The sequence below is a fragment of the Aquarana catesbeiana genome, linkage group LG05, assembly GCF_042186555.1.
Source record: "Aquarana catesbeiana isolate 2022-GZ linkage group LG05, ASM4218655v1, whole genome shotgun sequence".
NCBI lineage: Eukaryota > Metazoa > Chordata > Amphibia > Anura > Ranidae > Aquarana > Aquarana catesbeiana.
In genome coordinates, this window is record NC_133328.1 from 531,339,439 (window position 1) to 531,363,691 (window position 24,253).

A 24,253-nucleotide genomic window follows, 5' to 3' on the forward strand; every position below is an offset into this window, starting at 1 on the left:
GAAGCTTTCCCTGCCTATATGTAAGTAATGCCCACGTACTTTGCTCACTGCACAGGCAGAGAGAGGCATGTGAGCTGTCTGTGAGGTTATTGGGAAACAGTTCACACGAGGTACGCCATGTTCATTCCTCAGTCTGAGGAGTATCTGCGTCAGTTTTCTATATTGATGTGACCACCTTGTCAGTTTAGTGCAGAACCTGCACCGGTTTTATTTTACTCTATAACAGGTCTATTTACTTTGTTAATGTGGTGCATGCCACTGGCACCAGATTCCCGTACCATTATAATGTATGATGTTATCATGTATGACGTATGATTTCACGCAGGATCTTGCTGGCAGCCCCTCAAGGCACAGGCAAGGGAAACTCAAAGGTAGGTCAAGCTGTTATTGTTTCTAATGTCTCCTCCTTATTTTACAGAAATAAATGCCAATAAGCAAAGACTTGAGAAAAAATATGGAAACTCGCAGCATCAGGATCAATGGATCAGGATCAATGCTCTTCAGTGGTGATTTAATCATTCTACCATAAAATCATATTTCGGGAAATGTATACATTCCGAAAAGTTATATAAACCCAAAGCAAACTGTAAAATTATAATCATTTACTTTGTACTAAATCACAGTAATTTTTTTCCATCTAGCCATTGCCAGCTATGTTAGAAAAGAACAGGTCCTGCTCACTTTTTCAAAAAAAAAAAAAAAAAAAAAATCAGGTAAACATGTCATTTAGGGCTCATTCACATGGGCATATTTCTGCATAGAACGTAGGTTCCTTCTCGCAGAGCTAATAGAAGATCCAGCATAAAATATGCACCTGAAGTGCTTGTGTTTAGATGCATTTAGACACGTGCAATTCTAGTGATTTTACTAGTTTACATGCGTTTATAATCAGAAAAGAAGTTGTATGGCCCTATTGATTCCTATAGGGCTGCATTTAGATGCATACAAAACTATAGGCTGTATACATCTAAACACAGCATTTTAGAGGCCCTTGTGAATGAGCTCAAAGTTCATTTAATTGTTGCTTCTAAAGTCATTAACATTTCCATATCATCTAGTAAATTAAATGTGAAATCAGTTATTATAATGAGCGGCCATAAAGTGGGTATGCCTGTTATGTTTAGTGACAGTGAAGAGGGCAAAGTACATAAGTGGGCTTATAGGAGCAGACGGAATTCAAGAATTCAAGAAGTAAAGCTGGGGGCTCTAAAAAAGTGTTATGTAGCCTGCTGTGTCACCATAAAGCTAGATTCGGTTGATCTGTATTACTTCACGCATCCTCTGGAAATGTAAACAGTTCATATGAATATATTCTCTGTGTATGTCACTGTTTGGCTAGTTGAATAGCTTTTTAAGGGCCCTATTACATTTTTTTGTGAGCTAAAACTTTATTTTTTTGTTCTTAGAAGAAGAACTAAACTGTATCTGAGCACCACAAACTGAAAATGCTATTTAATTAATTCTTAGTATTCAAAGCAAACTCACCCATCTGTCCATTCATGCCACCTTGCATTTTTTTTAATGATAAATCACTTTGAAAAACACCATCTAGCATTTCTAGTTGCAGCCATCTTGAGTAAGGGCAGATGATTCATGTAACATTTACTTCCTGGAATCCATCTGCCCTTGACTCGGGCATGCAGACCGGAGGGTATGCTTAGCTGAGAAAGCCTATCCTGCCCACCTCCAAATTAAAGAGAAAAATGCCATGAAAACACCTGGGATGTATGACATCATTTTGGCCTAGGCCAGAAACCAGGAACCAATTGAAGAAATGTAAAAAAAAAAAGTTTGAAACAAGTCAATATAATATAATTTCCTAGCTATATATGAATGCTAGCAGCATAAGGATTGAAAACAATGAATGTTGATTGAAAGAGTTTAGTTCTGTTTTGAAAAAATGTACCTGCAGCATTTTCAGGAACACAGCACAGTTCACAGTATATGTTTGTTGGTGCACCGTAGCTTAAGTGCATTGACAGCTACTGTATGTCTGTATTGGGGTACCATTCTAATGTCACCACAATGAAGAACGTACCGCACATTGAGATAATCTATGATAAGAAGCTTGTTACTGCATTGCACAATTGTGAAGCCAGCCTAAATGTTGAGTTGCCTCCTCTTAAACATACATACTCCCTTTGCAGAAACCTTGTATATATAAAATCTTTGTACTTTATCGACACTGATAGATAATTTATATGATGCCGCTGGCATTTCATACCCAGAGAAGGATGAGCTTATTTCATATAGCTGTTATTTCTTCTCAAATTCCAACATTTTATATACTTCATTTCAGCTTCTGCTTTGCTTGTAGTATTGAAAGATTTTTTAATGCTGATAGGTCCACTTTAGTGCTCATCCTGTGCCTGCCTAAAGTATTCAGGTTACACATGTACCCAGTAGCAGTAGTTACCACCTCTCCTCTTATTGCTAAACCACTAAAATGTACAATATTCTATGTACATAGATTAAAACATTTGTCTACCACCTTTGAACGAATGTCTACTGTAATAAATACATTTACATGTCAATGTTTTTGTTCATTCACTGGAAGGTGGTGTCATTTATACAAGTCTTTCAATCCAATAAAGAACTGTTGGAGAGATCTTGGTAGGGCACTAGGCAACAAGTCCCAGGTAGAATGTTTATAGGCAAACAAATGCAGAGCTGTCTTTTACTGCATCCTCTCAAACGTCTTGGCCTTAGCTCTCTGAGCGTGGGGTGTTCTCATCTTGATCCTGGTTCTCAGACCCTGTTGACTGGTGGAGGAACTGCCCCGAGGCTCCAATGTAAAGTCTGGATCTCATGGGCCATTTCTGTAAGAGAAACAGAAAATAAACTTACAAAACAATCCAAATTATAGGTATTGTATGTAACAGCTCTTAACACAGTCCACGTACCTTACAGACTCTCAAAAGAAGCTCAAATCCTATTGAAATATCATTTTACAACATAGCAGTATGGGATGTGCATGGTGTATGAGTATACAATGTATTTAAATGTTCCCTGTGTGATGAGCACCACATTAATGTCTGAAAAAAGATCTAACACTCACCACATACATTATGAGTTGAATGTACAATGTCCCTTAGATTTACTGATAGCCACGTAGTGCAAGGACCCGCCTGATTGAAAACACATCGATCGGATAGTTTAGGTAGGTCCTCACATTACATAGTTTTGGTCAATCTAAAGTGAATACAGTAAGATTGTAATTTGCATGGTGACCCTAAGTCAACAGCATTTTGTATATCTACCTACATTCATACATAAATATAAGCAAAGAAAGGTAGTATGCAGATTCTTCAACTTTTAATCCTTGCCCATGTGCCAATTTTCCTGTTTCAGAGTGGTTCCTTTCCCTTGCAGCACCCTATGGAGATACCTTTGTGTACAGGGACTAGAGTTGTGTCTCTTTATACTGTATAAATAGAAACACACATATCGTATAGCCTAAGATGGCAAGGCACCACCCTGCTCCTCACCTGCTTCAAACTAACAGACTGACTCAAGACTGCACTGTCCAAGGTTATGCCTTTCTTGTAAAGACCGGAAGTTCAGGGAAGCACACTGAGAGAGCAGGAGCTAGCAATACTAAAAGTAGTAAACTGCAAGTGTGTGAGTTAGAATTTTAGCAAAAACTGGGGAATGTTTAATTGTGCTCAGTGTGTTCGGCTAAAAAATGCTGAGGGTTTGTCAGTTGACTTTAGGGTTATCAAAATTCAGGCCTTCAGAATGAGTAGTGGCTTAATGGGTTTGCAACTGGACAAATCCAGAAAAAGAAGGCCAGGGGACCTAGATTTAGGCAAAGATCACAAGAAAAAGTTGTGTAATTCCTTCCCTAAATAAATATAACTCTTAATAATTATATACATATTATTATTATTCAGGATTTATATAGCACCAACAGTTTACGCAGCACTTATTAAATAAATATATATATATATATATATACACACACACACACATTATATATTATAATATATTATATTATAATATATTATATGCTGTATATATTCACAGACAGCCAAGTACAAAAAAACACATAGTAAAACCCAAGTGATGCATTTTAATCCATTTAGGTCTTAATCGTAACAATATACTGTATATCATTATGTTTATGACTCCATTAAGTTAAAATGCGTCAGTATGTCCTACTATGCGAGATCTTCAATAAAGCACTCTTTGTTTTTGCCTTAATTTTGAATCCACAAACGGGTCCATCTTGTTCTTGCTGTGGCTTGGGAGAAGGAGCAGTGCAGTCAACTCATTTTCTGTTATTGCTTGAATCATCAACATTAACATGTAATTATCATTTTGTAGAAAGGTAGTATACATGTTTGTGCTCCCAAATGGTGTAGTGTTCCCTGACTCTAATTACGCGTCCTCTTCTGCCTGCAAATTTCTGTATGCATTGGCACTCCACGCCAGACACCATAGACGTGGCAGGCATTACCAAACAGATAGTTCTAGAACTCCACACTATTAGTAAGTATAATGTGAAAAAATAAACTGATTTTCCTATTTTATTTTATATTTTTTTTACAAATGTCAATTTTGCAGTATGTTCATAGAGATTTGATAGATTGGGAATTTCAAAAATACCACAATAATTGTATAGTATTGTCAATATCAATATAGTATGAAATCAGTGAAAAATAAAACGCTTTTTACAGTCAAAATGTTATAATGATCACTTTACAGCAGGCGTGTCAAACTCAAATGAAACAGTGGGATGAATTGAGTGAAATAAAAAATCAAAGGGCTGCATTTTGTCCACTGCGGGTAGCACCTACTTAACTTCCTACTTCAGAAATTTACATTATAGTAAAATAAAATTGTAGTTTACAATGCTTTATCCATAATATGGTTTATTGGTATGTTACAAGATGAGAAAAAGTGGAGAATGTAAATGATTGATCAATCCTTCGTTCAAAAGGTTAATTTCAGGAAAACAGATATGTTAACAGAAAACTGTCATACGCAACTAACTCTACCCCAAATACCAAAATGTTATTTCCTTGCTGGCGTGAAATGAACATGGACCTTGTATATATTACATCTAAGAAAGATTAATGTAGCGTAATGTGATACCATTATGAAGTCTACATTACATAAAGACATCACTTACAATATTTCCTTATTAAAAACAATACTTTGAAGTGGAGTATGAAGAAAAAATGATGATGTACAAAAACCATATTTAAGAGGAGTTTTGTCAGCCAAGTGTTTAATCTCTATAAATGCCTAATTATAAAAAATGAGCTCTATAATGACACAGGTCGAGGTTTTCTTTATTCCCAGAGTAGTTTGTAAATCGCTTTGATTTATCAGACATCTTGCTTTGACATAGAATCTGTGGAGGAATAACTGAACTCCTGCACATGCATCCCATGTTGGCCAATAAAGATGGCTGCATCCCAGCTCCTTGAAGATGGTGAGTGTTGCAAACTTTGGTTCCAATTTAATAATATAAAAGTCATACTTCTGTTTTGCTGATGGGAATTCTGCCTACAGGACCACCTTCTTTACTGCACCTACACATCCCTTCACACTGAACATTCTTCATGCATCCATTGCTTTCACCATCTCACCTGAGCGCCTAACCTCCACTCTTCCCCTGCTCTCACTATCACACCTAAATGCCTATGGTCTTGTTCACATGCGCGTACTTAAGCGTACTCACACCGTCTGTGTTCAGGGACCCACAACATGACCCTCACACGGGTTTACACTTAGCTATGCCCATGTGAACAAGGCCTTATAGTTAAGGAAACTAAGACTTACTTAAAATGTGTGGTCTACTTCCTGGGAAATGCTCTCTTTTTCTGGTTTGACCAGTCCCCAAACCATTCCGTTTTGCAGGTGTCTCCTTTAGCCAAAAGAAAATATAGGAACCAACAGGTTCCAAACCCGTGCAAATCAATGACCAAAAAACAAACTACAATTTAGAGCTGTGTGTTGTAAAGTGTAAAAAACACCTAAAATGGGAAAAGAAACAAAGGATCTGTGCACTTATATCATAAATTACATATCAAAAATCACCATAGTGAATAAACAAATAAGGCTTCATTTGAGTTTTAAAAAAAAATACATAAAAATTGTGAAATACATGTATACATGTATACGTGAATAACGTCCTCAGTGAGTATAGGAAAGGTTCCTCTCCACCCGCATGCAGACACACAATGCACTCACCAGACTCAATTGACCCCTATTAAAGGGGTTCTGTAATAGGGGTCAATTAAGTCTGGGGAGTGCATTGTGTGTCTGCATACAGATGGAGAGGAACCTCTCATTTAGCTAGCCAGCTACTAAGGAAACACCCACGTGTGTGTGCTGCAGGCCGGGGTCAGGGCCATCTTTAAGGCAGGGCAAAAGTTGGAGCTGCCCTGGGCCCTGTCGTTGTGGGGCCCAAAGCAGCTACCTCCTACTTGACAATTATCCCGGTTTAAATTCCCTTGTCTCTTGAAGTTTTATTCCCGTGCCGTGTTCTGATCTCTCAGTGTGAAGTGCTGCTACTAATGCTGCCCTTCTCTACATGGATTCCAATAGGGTTTTTTATTTTTAGAACACATGATTAGAGCCTGAGGCTCTAATTGCCTTTAAAAAAGTGTGTGTGGTGTGACAATAGCGAATAATTTTGCTATTGTCTTCCTGATTCTTCTCCTGGCCAATCAGGAAGCGGGTCCTGAAACCCGTCACCCCCGGGGGGGGGTGGGGGGGTGGCTGTGGGTGCATTGTTTGCCGCCCCCCCCCCAAGAAATATATCACCAGCCACCACTGCTAGCCATGACATTTTTAGGACAAGCTTTTGGAGTGTACTTCTTTGTTGTTTGACCTCAGAAGCAGGGGTATATCCAGAAAGCTTGTCCTGAAAATGTAACTGTTAGTGCAAATAAAAAAAATATCATGGACAGTAGAGATGCACAATTAATCGTTAAGAATCAAGATCGCAATTCTTCCCCCTCACAATCATAACAAAGAATTTTTCAGATTCTATGCAGAGTTCTCTGCTCAAGCTGACAGCTGTCGAAAAAAACCAGGCAGTCTGCCAAGTTTCACAACATTCCTCAGCCGCTGAGCTAAGACCCCTTTCACACTGAGGCAGTTTTCAGGCGCTAGAAATAGCGCCTATAAAGCGAATGAAAACTGCCCCCCATTCATTGCAATGGGTGCTTTCATAACCAGGCGGTGCACTTGCGGGACGTAAGAAAAAGTCCTGCAAGCAGCATCTTTGGGGTGGTTTGGGAACACTGTATACAGCACTCCCAAAATGCCCCTGCCATTGCAATGAATGGACGTTTCCAAAGCAACTGAAAAGCGTTTCGGTAGCGCCCCTTCTTTGGGGTTAAAAGTGTCCCGCTAGCAGCCAAAAAGCGGTGCTAAAGCGGCACTTTACCGCTAACGACCAGCACTTTCAGTATGAAAGCAGCCTAACTATAAACATTGTAATGTTTTGTTCTTTAGATCAAAGGAATGAACTTCGGTAATTCTCTCTTTTTCCAGAATCATGCAGCTCTAATGGACAGCACTCAATCTTTTTTCTCTCTGGTAAACGTTAACGCAATAGAACCTAAGCTGGCATTTTTCAAAGCTGGACATGCATCAAAATATTTATTTATGAATGAAATATTATTAAATCTAGCAGTTGATTAACAAACATGTACACCGTGTTTGAGTAGAATGGTTGTATATTGGTATTATAAAAGACATGAAAACATTAGCTGCTAGATCAGTGTTTCTCAACTCCTGTCCTCAGGACCCACTAACAGGCCAGGTTTTATGTATTACCTTGGGGAGATGCAGACTAGAATACTGCAATCACTGAGCAGCAATTGATCACCTGTGATGTATTTGAGTTATCTTGCAAACCTGGCCTGTTGTTGGGTCCTGAGGACAGGAGTTGAGAACCGCTGTGCTAGATGAATGTTCTGCACAAGCTAAATTCTGATGGCTCGCCACTTACAATATATTGGTGACATAGGTGTGCTATTCCGGACGTGCAAGTTTACCTGTCCAGTGCTGAATTTTTGTTATAAAGTATTAATTAATATATAACACCATAAAGTAGACCTAAACCCAAGTATAAAAAATATACATATATATATATAAGTTGGTAGCATTGTTTTTCTTTTTTAAGTACAGAAAAATACTCATTACCTCATCATAAATCTTGTATCTTTCTAAATCTGGCCAAAGTTGGCTCAAATTTTAAAAATTCAAAATTTGAGCTGTGGGTGGCCCTGTCAGCACCACCGAGCTCAACATAAGTCACTTTAAGGCTGGGTTCACACTGAAGATGGATGCGGCTCGCAGCAAAGGGTCCTGTGTGTCCCTGTTCTCTGTTTCAGGGACGAATCAGGGTTGAATTTTTGCCTGAATTCTGCCTTGAAACGGAGCCAAAGATGCACAGGACTCCTGTGAAAGCTGCCACAGAGATGTGTGAACCTGCTCACAATCTCCTGTCATGCAAATTGGATGTGGGGAAACCCACATCCAATTCGCACTAGTGTCAACCCAGCCTAAAAGTCGGCTGAGCCAGGTGGAAAATTATCAGCATTCTGTCAGATGCAATCAGTGTTTGGGTAATTACTGCTTAGCGTGGGTGAAGAAATTAATTTATTTCAGCTGAATGAGAGACATCTATCCGTGTATGGCTAGCATTACTTCCTGTGGAATTAACTGAAATCTCAAAAAAAGTTAACAGCTTTCTTTGCTATCTTCTGTGAACTTCAAAACAACATCCCTTCATTTAACTCTGGAGAGCTTGGGTTTGTTGGCCGAACTGGGAAGGAAGCTATAAGTGCTGGCCCAATCAGCTGCAGGGGCAGGGATGCTCGTGACGTCATTGACTATGCTGATCAGTATTGACCATTTTGCCATATTAAGTCAATGATATCAAGAACAGCCAACAATTTTCCACCCGGCTCAGTAAATTAAAAAATGTCGACAAGGTGTGTACAGAGCCACCTACAGCTTAAATTCAAGATTAAAATAGAACTATAGGCAATTTTTTTTTCATTTTGGATAGAGCAAAGGAGAGTTATAAACCTTGTCAGATTTTTTTCGCCATCTGTGTCCCATTGCGGAGATTTCCCTTCACTTCCTGTCCCATAGCCAAACAGGAAGTGAGAGGAAATCCCAGCAAATTAAGGGAATTACTTGGGGACCACTAGGTCACCAGAACTAGTGTCTTCATTGGAAGAGTTCTCCTTTATTACTTTTGTGGGGACAATCCAAAATTTGGGATTTTCTTTTACTTTCACTTTCAATGATAATGATAAACAGGACAACTAGAGAGGGGGAATGTCCTAAAATGGGGCACAGACAGCAATTAAAACTGGCATCTAATTCCTCTCCAGTCTATGAAAAACGAAAAAGTTTTGCCTTTATTTATACTTTCACTATACTTCTGTTCATGAAGTCCTTAATCTATTTTCCCCCAGCTGCCTCCTGCCTGGTACAGATATTGGACAGTTTGGCTATTTCTCTGCCTACCTGTAGTGGTACTTCCTCCGCTCTGCTTGTCTAGGTGCTCCTGGTCCCATCAATCAGCCTTTTCCTCAGGTATGTAATAATGAACCTGATGCAATAGGGTGGATTTACTAAAGGCACTCTCAACTCTCCAAGGGCAGTTACACTCACCTTCCTCAGATCTTAATAAAATGTGGTAAAGCTCTGCTGATTTCCATCATCCAATCATTTGCAAGCAAAAATGCTTTTATTCATTATCCTCGCACCTGTCTTAAGCCAGTCATAGATGGTTTCAATCTCGGCCAGTTCAGCAGGGACTGACTGAGATTCGAGCCATGTATGGGCAGGCTGACTGTACCCAAGCCAATCAATCGATCAACTTGGGTACAACCAGCCTGCCAGATTTTACATGCGATTATTGCTAGTAGCTGTTATAGCCATTAGCAATAGTCACTGTGTTCTTCCCCCGCTTCCCCCCTGCCAGGAGAACACAATGGCTCAATGGGATGAATTCCCCTGTCAACCTTCGGTTGCTGGAACTAAATTTGCTCTATGGCCAGCCTTAGATTGTTATGTGCTTTACAATTCTGAAAGAGGCAGTCTGTTATAATCATTTTTGCCAGATAGAGAGCGCAAAGAGAAACCAATCAGCTTCCAGGTTCTATTGTCAAAGCTTAATTGAACAAGCTGACGTTAGAAGCTGATGTTAGAAGCTGATTGGCTACCATGCACAGCTGCACCATATTTTGCACTCTCCAGTTTTAGTAAATCAATCCCACTATGTCATCTACTGTATATGTCGTTGTAAGGAAGATATCATGATTGAAGTTGAAAACTCTTACTGAAAGTATGACTCTCTATTACAATTATAGAGGGTGAAGTGGTTTTGGCACTTTGTGGAAGAAGGGTGTCACCTCTTTTGAAGATTTTTTATCTGCCATCACGGATTTGTTTGGGACTGTATTCAGTCCTCTATATGAACTCATATATACTCTTTTTGGAGGTTTTACTTATATGTTTTTTTGGTGGTTTTGCTTATTTTGACTGTGTTAATATATCATTTATTGTTTTTTTTAGTGGTGTGGAATCACGGTATAGGGGTTAGCTTGCAACCTATTATTTTATATATGTGACTTCATGGATTTATATTTGATTACACAATTGTAGGTAGACACATACTCTAATGTTTTTCACAGTCAAGTGAAAAAAGGTCTAAACTTTTACTGAAGAGGATTGCAGTAGATGCAAATGACGAGAAAACTGGGATAGATTTACTAAAACTTGAGCACCCAGAATCTGGTGCAGCTGTACATGGTAGCCAATCAGCTTGTTCAATTAGGCTTTGCCAATAAAATCTGAAAGCTTTCTATGCAAAAGTGAGCCTGATTTTGCACTCTCGAGCTTTACTAAATAAACCTCACTGTCACATATACTATATTTCTAGAGTAGAAATCCCTGAGAGAAAAAAAAGGGGAGATACAGACCCTGGCTCCAAATATCAAACTAAGAAAAGAGAGAGCTTTAGGTAATTCTCCCGGATACAATCAAAATACAATTAAGTGGTTAGGAAAAAAAAAAAAAAATCAGAAAGAAACTTAACCACTTGCCGACCGCTCACAGTATATATATATACATCATTACTTTAACGTTAAATACCGGTGTTATGGCAGCAGCTAGCTCGGTGTCTATCAACTGGCTCTTAAGCCTCGTAAACATGATCGAATTGTTGGCCAACAATACTGTGGAATTTTGTCCGAAGGGCGTCAACCCAAACTTGTCTTGCATACACACGGCCACACAATTGTTGGCCAACAAATACGAACGTAGTGCAGTACTACGTTGTTTTTCAGCTCTTTAGCGCCACCCTTTGGGCTCCTTCTGCTAATTTTGTGTTAGTAGAAGTTTGGTGAGTGTTGATTCGCACTTTTATTTTCATGCTTTTCATTTAGCGCTTTTCAGTTTGCGTTTTTTATTTCGTGCTTTTCATTTCGTTTTGTTTCTTTCGTTCGTGAACCAGACATGTTGTGGCATCGGAGGAGATAACGTGTTATTTATTATTGGCCTTGGAGTTATTGCTTTGACATAATTTTTTTGGTTGAATAATGATTTGGTTTGGTATATTTTCTATATTTTTGGATGCATAGAATGCATGTTTTGGTTAATTTCTCCTGGCAGATAGCATGTCTAATTTTATTTGTTTTCTTTTTATAATGCACCATAAAAATTGTGTAGAATAATACTTGGCTATGTGTTTTACTTCAAATGACAGTTTGGGAGTAGGCAATTACATTTTAAAAAATACAATGTAAAATTAACAAGGGACACCAACATAGTTGTATCTTTGATCTTAAAAACTACAGATAATGGTGTTGTGGTAACTTGCCCAAATAAAAATAAAAAGCATAATAATATTATTCTTGTTATCACTAGAAAAAAAAAAGCCTTTGAAAATGTGTTTGCAATAACTCCATCAGTATCACCAGCAAAGCAGCTTCATTATTATCCCATTAAAGAAGAAGAGCATGTGCGCTGCATTTCGAGATTTCATAATTTGCCACATCACCAATGTTAATTCTCCATTACGAACGCTAGTTTACAAGACCGACCACTTCTGGCTCGTTCTTGCTTCCGAGCATGCGTGTTTGTACTTTGGACAAAAAGTCCAACAACAATTGTCCGATGGAGCAAACACACGGTTGGATTTTCCGCCGACAGCCTGTCATCACACATTTTCCATCGGAAAATCCGATCGTGTGTATGCGGCTTAAGGTTTTCACCACTAGTGGACTACATTACAAGTGGTTACCTCTTCTCATGACTATCAAATAACAGGGATAAAGCAATATCTTAGATCTAGGGAATAATCAGCTAATAAAATTTATGGTTGTTTGTTAGAATTATTTTTTTTCTGATTTCATTTTTCTCTACTTGCTTATATGTGTTTTGATTGCATCTGGGAAAAATACCCAAAGCTCTCCCTTTTTTTATTTGTGCTACATAGTATACTAGATCAGCCTTTCTCAACCTTTTTACCCAAGGGAACCCCAGCTTAAAATTATTGCTTCAGTTTACAGTACATTATAAAGATCAGTAAGTTATAGCCATAATAATGAAAAATAAAATAATATGGCATACCTAGAGAATCCACTTATTGTGGATAATTTTTTACACTAAAATCTTCTAATTTCAAAAATAATTTTAAGTAATAATCACAAAATTAAGATGAAAGGTAATAATGAATATCCAGAAAAGAGACATACAGACTCTCTTACATCATTGGTCAGTGAAGATTGTTGTTCAATGAGAAGAATGTCTGCCTTACAGACAGGTAAAAGGATCCTTAGGGGTTATGCCACTGACTTCACCCACTCATGTTGTCCCCAGAACTATGCAGGCATCATCAAATGAGGAACTGATCTGCCATGGCTTATGAAACCCTAGCAACCTCTGGAGAAATCCTATGGTTCAATGGAACCCTGGATGAGAATGGCTGCAACATTCTAATCACTACAGTTAAGGTAATCATACATACTTTGAAAATCAATTGATTCCACCTTCCACACTAACAGAGTGGATGGAGGAAGCTCCACTGCTGGCTACTGTATTTAGGTAACCACAGTATCCCCAGCTGCTTGAATATAATTGCATTGTGGAACAGTGACTGCATCTAATAGGTATTATTCCACAGTGATAAACAGATTTTGAAATCAACTTTTGTCAAGCCAGGTGAATCTGAAAACACCTACAATTAATTGCTTTTCTTGATGCCTGGAATTGCTCTTGAAGACATCTTTATATCTCATTGTTTAAATTTCAGTTTTCACTGTATTGTCATTTTAATGAAAACAGTTACAGACTATATAACTCAAAAACAGACAATATAACTCACCTTGACAGGATGTAGGTATCCATCTCCACTGTGTAATGACCCAAGAAGATCTGGACTGAGGCTGTTGGAGCTGCTTGGGCTGGTGGATGGGTGGTTGTGGCTGCTCTCATCCTCCTCCTGGAGACTGCGGGTAAGGTGGGCAATGTAGGTTGTAGCAAGTATGAGAACATCCAGCTTGGACAGCTTTGTGTCTGGGGGCACAGAAGGTAGTGTCCTCTGTAGCTCCAGGAAAGCGTGGCGTAAGGTCTGCACCCTGTTTCTCTCACGGGCAGCATTGGCAGCAGCTGGACGGCCCACCATTACATTCCCGTTACCTCCTCCGGTCCTTGATTCCTCAAGTTTTCCTCTTCCCAAAGAATATTGTGAGTCTTGTTCAGAGCTTCCAGGTGACTCTTCCCTGACATGCACCAGTCTGGACACCAGAGGGCGTTGGACCTTCTCCACCATATCCACACAAGACACTATAATGCATAATTGGACATTATTATTATTATTATTATTATTATTATTATTATTATTATACAGGATTTATATAGCGTCAACAGTTTTCATAGTGATTTACAATCTAAAGGGAGGCTGTACAGTTGCAATATAATAAAATACAAGAGGGTTAAAAGGGCCCTACTCATAAGAGCTTACAATCTATCAGATTGATTTATTAAAGGTATTCATATAGCACAGACAATTTATACAGCGATTTACATACATATTGTAAATTCACATCAGTCATAAATACTAATTTGTTAAAAAGAAAAATACCACAAGTTTGGACATTTTAAGCAACACAAAGCAGCTAGTTAGAAGCCCTATTTGATTTTTATGACTATATTAAGCAGAATAAACTTGTCTAAGTGCTATGGATATGTGTGCATTGTTGTTCTGTTTGTAATGTTATTAAATAAATAAAATATTCCAAGGAATATCTGATTGCTTTAGGGGATAAGGAAGGAATTCTTTTCCTCCTGGTGAAGCAAACTGGACCATGCTATAAGGGTTTTTTTGTTTTTTTTTTGCATTCCTCTGAATCATCTGTGGGTATAGAGTTCTGTATTTGGTGTTTTTTTCCCGCTATTGGTTAAACTAGATAGACTTGTGTCTTATTTCATCCTGGCTAATTATGTAACTCATGGGCCCCTTTCACACAAGCATTCCAACTGGATCCATCCATTGTTTTTTCAGGCCAGTCCAGACAAAACGACAATATTATATTATTTTTTCTTTCATTCTACAGTGCTATGTGTATTCAAAAATGAACCAGTCGTACCTTAAAATGGAGCCACATATTACTTGTGATAGAACAAAAAACGATGTTAAAAAGAACAAGGTCAGCTATATTACTGGGTATGATTAGACTTGTAGTTCACCAAAATAGAAGCGCCAAGAGATACCAGTATACATCATACTGTATTTACAATGTGGATGCACCACACTTACTAGCAATATTCTAGAGAAGACAATTTATTGCCTTCTCTTGTAGGGGAATTTTTAACATTATTGGGAGAACTCAGGAATACCAGTTTTACATAAGGTTTTGAAAAATCAGCTAGTATCAATATACAGTATACTTTCTCCCATAAATTTAAGCTGCAAATAGCTGCAAATAGTTTCTGAGGAATTCAAAAAGCAGCATTATTAGAAACTGAAAATACACATTTGACTTAGCAAGAAAAAAATAATAACTATTCATTTTATTGATAATAATATAATTAACCTTTATTATTATTAACATTCCACATAGTACAGGAACTGGATATCCTCGAGGAGCCTTTTTTTATATAAAGGTTTCCCCCAAAATGCCTAGAATCCTCTATCTTTACTCAGAGGAGTCTTTTCCTCAGTTAAACTACCTAAGAACAAATTTATTTTCACATTTCCTTGTAGACATGTACAATTCATTAATTCATTATATATGATATATATTATATATTATATACAATATACATGATATATTCACGATGTACAATATACATTATATATTCACTATATTATTATAGTTTTTGCATGCAGAACCTTGTAAGCTCATCTATATATTATTACACCACTGAATAATGATGTTAAATAGATACAAACTGTTAGGACTTAAGTGGTAGAGGGATACAATTCTCCTATTTTGGTGCTTGTATTTAAAGTTCAGAGCAGCACAGTGGCTTAGTGATTAGCATTTATGCCTTGCAGCATTGGGGTCCTTGGTTAAAATATCAGCCAGGACACTATCTACATATAGCTTTCAAGTTGTCCCTGTGTTTGCGTAGTTTCCTCTGGTCCTAGTATGTGTACAGATGGACTATGCACATGTGATCACATTCTGCAAGTCAGCTGCAAGCTGAGCAATTGAGGGGTGTTGAGGAAAAACCTAGAGACCTACCTCTTAAACAAAATTGCCATGGGAATTTTATGGAAAAGGCTTTCAAATGTATCAGACATGGTGCCAAAAGAGCTGGCCCATAGAATTACTGAGTGTCAGATACAACTGAATGTGTGTGTGTGTATTTTAAATAACCTATTATATTCACAAAGAAGCTCTGATGAAGAGGGCTTGCCTTTGAAATGCGTAAGCCAGGATGCACAGTTCAGGCAGTGACTGCTCATGTACATAAGCATATTAAATAACTATCTACGCTGGATCTTTCTGCCAGGAGCTGGCAGAAAAATTCCAGTGAAAAAAAATGCTCCCTTTTGGTGACTTATAATGTGTTAGAGACTTATGGTATTGAGAAGTGTAAACTCATTATTTTAGCTAGAATATCCATTTATTCTGGCCACTGGAATTAATATAGTTGCATACATGTGCATTTATGTGCATAAATTACGCCAGTAAGCTCCTCTCTGAATGCAGTTTTAGGGCATTTTTATCCCCCAGAAGGCTGGTCAAAATACAAACCTAAACGCCAACTAATGCCTAAACACATTGGCTGAAATAGAGCTGTGCTCAGAAGCATAAAAAAATAACACAAATGCCTCTAAAAGCTGATTTTTTTTCTGCCTGGTAAAAAAAAAGAATGCTGGGACAGTACAAAAACTCCCACAATGACCCATTTTGTAGAGCAGACAACCCAAGGTGATTTCATTTTTTTGCCACTTTTGTTGGAGATGAAGAAACATGCTGGTACTGAGGTGGCTTTAAAAAATCGAAGTTGATTTATTAGAACAGTTTCTACTCCTTGAGTAAATCAACCCCCTTATATAACTCCTACAGATCAAGATAAGTTTGTATTTCTCCCCTGCTCTGACTCATTAAAGCACATTTCAAAGTTGGGTACTATCATAGGTGTGCGTAGCCTATTGCATTAGGGTATGCACCTCAAAATTCAAACACACATGCATGTATATATATATATATATATATATATATATATATATATATATATATATCAGGGTCCTCTGATTCCTTCTGTATTGAATAGTATTGTAACTGTACTGTCTGCCCTCATGTTGTAAAGTGCTGTGCAAACTGCTGGCACTATATAAATCCTGTATAATAATAATAATAATATATACACACAAAAAAAAATGTAAAAATGTAAAAATGTAGTAGGGTAGTGGATGGTGTCAGTAGAGCAGTGGACATGTCAGTATGGGCAGTGGACAGTCAGTAGTTTTTTATTTTTATTATTTTATTTTTGTATTATTTTTTGCAATTTTTTTCATATATTTTTAATTAATTAAAAAAAAACTGTTTAGGAGCTCTGGTGGAAAATCAATAGGGGGGATCTGTGCCACACTGGGTGATTAGAGTGTGTCCAGGCACATTCGGCACACCCCCTGCGCACGCTAATGGGTACTATGCATTGAAAAAATAATTACATTTTCATTAGGTTATCCAGGTTCTTATGGGTACTACACTGCTGCCTGTTATTTGGAAAATACCAGACAAATAGCTTCAGGTGCCCACACTGGGGCCAGTTATTAGTCAAGAAAGGTCAATGTAAACTCTTTGCTTGTAGCTCAGCTAACCTTGACTTTAAACTAACAGCCCACAGATGAGAATCAGGAAAGTCAGTGGGCCAATGTACTAGTGGATGCCCAGCTTTCTTGTCAAAATTGAAGAGTGGATATGAATAGCACTTTATAAACATTGTCTGGGCTATTGGCACCTTCATATTTACACAGAAGCAACAATATTTAGTTTATAATTATTTTTAGTTTTATAAATAGGTGATTGGGTAGGTAAAAATTATATTTTAATATACAACATTGCCAGGACTTTCCCTGTTGTAGAACTGCAAGCCTTTTAGCTTTCCCGCCACTGGTTCATGCATTAAAAAACTAAATTATCATACCAATTTTATATTGTAGCCATCAAACAATATACAGGAGCTAAGCTTGGACAATCTGGCATGTTTCTGCAATGCCATTTAAAATCTCCCAGATTTAATTATTTTACTCTCAATAATTTAAATTAAATATATTACATGAAGTATCATCAAATGCCACAGAGCTGTCTGAGACCATGCAAAAATCAGTTTTACATCTATACTATCATTGTTGAGTGATTAGCAGTGGAAAATATTTTTTAGCTATACACCTCAAACAGCCAGGAGCCAATCACCTCCACAGAATCCGAGCCCTGGAAAATGCTGTGTGCCTGGACAGTGCATATCATTATTCACAATGACTGTGTGCAAAGTTTGTATTATGGGGAAAAACAAATCCAAACACAGTAAGACTTGGTGGGACCTTTATACAGTAGTTGAACTGCTGCATATCCAAGTGCTCTTTGTGACAGATCCTCTTTAAATAAGCACATTCAGCACTATAACAATTATAATTCATCGTATTACTTCAGTTTTGAATCCTGCCAAGATCAGCCATCTTTGCTGTGTACAATACTTTTCAAAAAATTGGCACAGACATCTTTGGCTTTGACAGAGAGAACATCTGTGTATACAGCTGTATATCAGATCAGATATATTTATACAAGAGCACACAGCTGACTGCGGGATGAATGAGATCAGGATTATGAAATATAAAGCAGAGGTGTGGAAAATCCTACAAGAAGGAATGTAATCCAAATAAGTGGTTTCTGGAACAAAATCCACTATTTCAACAAGTGATTTAAAATAGGTATACAGAGATGTAGCTTTGACATTCAAAAGCTCTCATCACTCCCACAGCTCTGAGCAAGTCATAAACACACAGACCTCTAAGAATATGCTTCCTATAGTGCAAACTGGTAATTACTTCTTTAACATTTAGGGGTGATTTATACTCTTTTCAGTATTGTTCAGGACACAGGTTTGCAAAATGCTGATGTATACAAATTGAAATATATATATATATATATATATATATATATATATATATATATATATATATATATATATATATATATATATATATATATATATCTGCATGTATATACAGTATATATACTATATACTGTAACAATAGTAACTAATAATGGCATCATATATTACATTTATATTTTTATATACAAGCACAAAACCATTTCCTTGCAGCTAATAATGTCTATATATATATATACATACATATATATATATATATATATATATATATTTTTTTTTTTTTAATACATACACACACAAAATTAAAAATACAGTGATAATTTAAAATGTCACATCACATCACAATAACTCTGAAGAGGATAATTTGCACATGATTTACCTATACATCCTAAGACAAAACTCTTCTATTACACCTAGAAAAAACTGCTTTACTTTACTCCTCTGTTACTGATGTTAATTGTATACTACTTTCTTTTAGACTTTTTATTTATTGAATACTTTTATGAAAATATTGATTGGCAATGACTCTGAAATAAACCCAGGGCTTGTATTTATGACATATACTATTTAATAAAAATAAAATCTACTATTTACCAAAATGTGCACAGAAGATTGTGCTAATATACATATACATATATATATATATATATATATATATATATATATATATATATATATATATATATATATATATATATATATTGTTATTGTCATTATTGATATTTTTTATAGGTAACTATCTCATAACACTATTGGGTAATTGAATCCTTGTTTACAAGCCCCTGCAAAAAAATATTCCTCTTTCTGCAACTTGAATTTATTAGTAGCTCTTTATAATAAAACCTACCTGAATGATTCTAGTTGCTAGGCATGCATAAAAAATAAAGAATAGTTTAATAATTCCAGTCCCCCATCTACAGAGCAGTACGTATGTATTTTCAGACAGATTCATATTTGTAATACACTACAAATCACACAGTGCTGGTTGATACAAAATGTCTTTTTTTTGTCACTAACATCAGACGTAAACTTTGTTTGTAATTAGTGTAAACTTTATATGTATAAACAAATAATTATACTTTTGTTTCTCTTTCAAGTTTTAATAAAATATTTGGATGGGTAGATGTGGCTTCTGAATTATTAATTTCATAGCATCATATACACAAGAACAACTATAATTAGATACGTGTGTACAATAATACACATTATACACAAATGAAATATACACTGGAAAAAAATAATACATATAGATAGATCTATAGATAGATAGATAGATAGATAGATAGATAGATAGATAGATAGATAGATATACACACATAATATTATTATTATTATTATATTAAATATAAACACTATTTTTGCCGACACCATCTTTCTAGAACTCGCTTTTTATATATATATATATATACAGTATAATATTATACATTACGATAATGTGATAGGAGCAGCAGCGATCCATTGGAGGAGCAGCAATATCCCCCGTTAATAGGCTGAAAATGCCATATAGGATTTCTGATTTACAAAACGTCTTGACACTAAAAAGTTTTGATCCTAACAGAACTTCATACTAAATTCGGAGTCTTTTCCATGACTAGAAGTACAATCTTTGAACAATCTAAGGAGGTTCCTCCTGAATTCGGATAAAGTTAGTGGATCCATCTATACACCCCTCTGGGGGAGACTTATTAGGGTAAAAGATAATGATGATGGGAGAGGGATGGGGTGAGTAATAGGAGATAGACTTATTAGGGTGAGAGATGATGATGATGGGATGAGATGATCCATTCTTACCTGAACCCAAAGTAGAGTGAAGGTTCAGCTCTGGAGGACAGATAGTGAGTAGATCCCCAGAATTAGACCATCAGATGGAGCAGGCTGTCATCACTGGATCCAGGAGCTGTCTGGAGGGCTGGCCGGCTCACTCTCACTCTCACCAGCAGACAAGGCGGTGGTCTTGCTTGAAACAATCTACAAATTTTCAGCTAGTTTACTGCCCTCTTATGCACACCCCACCCGGAGATCAAATGACCTGAACCAGCCAGTGCGCATGTGTGAGCCGATCCCATTACTTGGGTCACTGCAGAACCCTGGGGACCGAATTACAAGTGTCACACTTGACAGTCCTCCTCCCAGTGTCACAGATGTCCTGTCATTTCTCCCTGTCTTCCAGCAGAAACCAAGCCTGGTTTTATTGATGTAAAATGTAGGTGAAACTGTAAAAAGGACATTGCAAAGTTATTGTCCCAAAGTTACAGGGACAGTGTGACACCTTGTCACCCTAGAGCACTCTCTGAACTCTGAATACAGGTTGAATCTTTATTTTAATACCAAAGCCACATCCCTAGACAGAGAGAGCTCTGTATTTGGTAGTATTTACATTTATTCCAGCTAAATTAAAGTGAACCTGTGTAAAGATCATGGACACTTGAGTATTTACATGCTCTGAACAAGCACTTTAAAACAAGTCTCTGTATGTATAAGCAGGCACTGAAATCTTAACCACTTGCCAACCAGGCCAATTATGACATTCCTCTCCAACATGCAAAGATCAGTATTTTTTATTTATTTGTTGCTAGAAAATTACTTAGAACCCCCAAACATTAAATATATATATATATTTTTTTAGAGAGACCCTAGGGAATAAAATGGTGGTCATTGCAATTTTTTTATGTCACGCAGTATTTGTGCAGCAATTTTTCGAAAGGGCTTTTTTTTTGGAAACAAAACACTTTCATGAAAAAAAAAAAAAAAACAATATTTATTTATATTTTTTGTATAATGTTAAAGATGATGTTACACATAGTAAATAGATGATGTCTAACATGTCACGCTTTAAAATTGCGCACGCTTGTGAAATTGCGACAAACTACGATACTTAAAAATCTCCATAGGCGACGCTTTAAACATTTTTACAGGTTACCAGTTTAGAGTTACAGAGGAGGTCTAGCCCTAGAATTATTGCTCTCAATATAACGTTTGTGGCGATACCTCACATGTGTGGTTTGAACACCGTTTACATAGGCAGGAGTGACCGACGTATGTGTTCGCTTCTGCGTGGGAGCACGAGGGGACAGGGAAGCTTACATTTTTTTTATTGTTTTTTTTTTTTTTTTTTTTTTTTACACTTTCCCTTTAATTTTTAATTTTTTGATCACTTTTATTCCTATTACAAGGAATGTAAACATCTCTTGTAATAGGAATAGGGCATGACAGGTCCTCTCTATGAAGAGATCTGGGGTCTATAAGTCCCCACATCTATCCTCTATGCTGGAAAGCCTGAGATTAAAAAAAAAACAAAAAACAAACAAACTCAGGTTAGCCAGCAAAAAAAAAAAAAAGGCAGTGTTTACATCTGCCAGCACCGAAAGTGACATCGCTTTTGGCCCCTGAGGGTCATAGACGTGGCCGCAGATGGCGGTTTCATTCTCTGGCTCCCCAATCGCACAGGGGAGACCGGAGAAGCATCGGAGGGTGGCGGGATGGGGGCGTCCCTTCCTGCCACCTGTAAAAGCAATCAAGTGGCTAAATGGCCGTCATGATTGCTTCTACTTTAGAGAGAATTGCTGGCTGAAAAAAGATATCTGAATGATGCCTGCAGCTGTAGGCATCATTTAGATTTCACCACTTAAAGCCCAGGATGTCATATGACGGCCAACGGTGGGCAAGAACTATGGGCAAAACTTTTTTTTCCATTTTGGACTGAGTAATCCAGATAGCAAGCAATTGTGCTGCAAGTTTGAAAATGACTTTCTAAGCTATTGCTAGACTCGCCAGGCTTCACAGGTTTGTTACATAATTGCAGCAAGTCCGCATTGCATGACTCCAGATCAACTTTCTTTGCAAACATTCTGCAAGTCTACTGCAAGTTCTGGTTCAGTTATGTTGTGCAATAGTCATCCCACCACAGGGGTCACTGTTGCTAAATTCTCATGTTTTATACTTGCAGAGCTCTTGCTGTAGACTCACCACTGAAACTTTGCTCTTGCCAGAGACTTGCCACACAAATTTGCTGCAAATTGGAAAAGTGTCAACAAATTTGTGGCAAGTGGGAAGGGACGGGTATAACCCCTGTCAGATTTTTTATTTTTTTTGCCACCTGTGTTTTATTCGGGACATTTACCTTTGCTTCCTGTCCCATTGCTAAACAGGAAGTGAGAGGAAATCCCTGCAAATTAAGGGAATCTCTTGGGGATTGCCAGGTCACCAGAACTAGTGTCCCCATTGGAAGATTTCCTTTCTATTACTTTTCTGGGGACAACCCAAAATTTGGGATTATCTTTTACTTTCACATTCCATGATGATGGTAAATAGAACAAATAGAGAGGGTGAATCTCCCTAACAGGGACAAAGACAGCAATAAAAACCTAATAGGTGTTCTTATCCACTCTATTCAAAACCAAAGAAAACGTTTTGCCTTTAGTTATACTCAGGAGTGGCTGATTCATAAGAGGCACAGGGACACTGACCCTCTAGTTTGCATTCGGGTATCCATGCGGGGCACTATACTCATAGGTCTCTATGAGTTTTTTTTTTCAAGCCACATGATTAGAGCCTGAGGCTCTAATTGGCTTGGAAAAGTTTGGGCTTGGGGCGCAGAGCACTGCGCCCCGAACCCACCCACTTGTGGCACTAGCGAATCATTATTCGCTATTTTTTTTCAGCTTCTCCTCCCGGCCAATCAGGACAGGAGGCGGATTGGGTTGGCTGGGAGGAGAAGCAGAGGAAGCCACTGAGGGGCTGAGTGTGGGGGGACTGTGGAGGGGTGAGTTTGGGGGGGCCGTGGATAGTTATACTTTAAAGCTGAAGTTTGGATTTTTTTTTTGTATAACTACATTGGTCCAGCATGGACCAAAGCAAGTATGCATATGCTATTCCTGATTGATCCCTGTGGAAGGTGGACATCACTGTAGTATTCCACTTCTGAGTGATTATATAAATAAACAGTCATCAGTGCAGTAATAATCCTGGTGTAAATATACCAAAAAAAGGGATTTTCAATCATTGAATTCTGCTAAACATCAACAGTGCTTTCCACCACACTATACATGTTCATAATTCAAAAAGATGTAGTGCAAACAATATAAGTGAAAAAATATTTAAAAAATAAAAATGGACAAATGGAAGTCGAAAGTTCCAATAATCAACAGTCAATAGTCAATAACCAACAGTCCATCACTACTGAGTTACACATGTGAAGATTTCTGAACACTTCCCCTCGGTTTTGATGATATAACTCTTTATGACCTTGATTTTATAATTGGCGTCCACATCTGGAGGTCAGCATATATTTTGCACTGGGTGACTGGAGACACAGCATGAAAACTTGGGAAATGTATATTGTATGCACTATGAAATGTATATACTATTGGTTATTGGAACTTTGGACATTTTAATTTGTAAATGTTTATTTTTTTTAAATATTTTATCACTTATATTGTTATATTCTGCACAGGCACTATTCAGAGAGCACTTTGCATTTTCTCAATAAATGCAAGGCATTCTCTGATTGAACAGGGTGGAGATTGTGACCTCACCACCCCCATTCTCCACTTTGTCCAATCAGAAAAACACTTTGCATTTAAGAAAATGTATGTGTTCTCCGAATGGTGCCCGTACCAAGCATGTGACCTCCTGTGTT

At 37.4% G+C, this 24,253-nt stretch overlaps 1 protein-coding gene across 1 annotated transcript; it reads right to left on the reverse strand.

The window, feature by feature from the left end:
• Positions 1–339: 339 nt before the first annotated feature.
• TCF24 (transcription factor 24) lies at positions 340–20,640 on the reverse strand. Its single transcript, XM_073632807.1, has 3 exons — positions 20,407–20,640; positions 13,370–13,830; positions 340–2,819 (listed from the first exon to the last, which is right to left on the reverse strand). The coding sequence occupies exons 2-3, from the start codon at positions 13,814–13,816 to the stop codon at positions 2,706–2,708; spliced, it is 561 nt and encodes a 186-aa protein (XP_073488908.1). The 5' UTR covers positions 13,817–13,830; positions 20,407–20,640; the 3' UTR covers positions 340–2,705.
• Between the last annotated feature and the right edge of the window lie 3,613 nt (positions 20,641–24,253).

Excerpts from the sequence above, each read along its gene's own strand:
- TCF24 (XM_073632807.1), bottom strand. The coding sequence starts at position 13,816 with ATGGTGGAGAAGGTCCAACGCCCTCTGGTGTCCAGACTGGTGCATGTC. Across the intron at positions 2,820-13,369 it reads GATACCTACATCCTGTCAAG|AAATGGCCCATGAGATCCAG; the intron begins GTGAGTTATATT and ends TTTCTCTTACAG.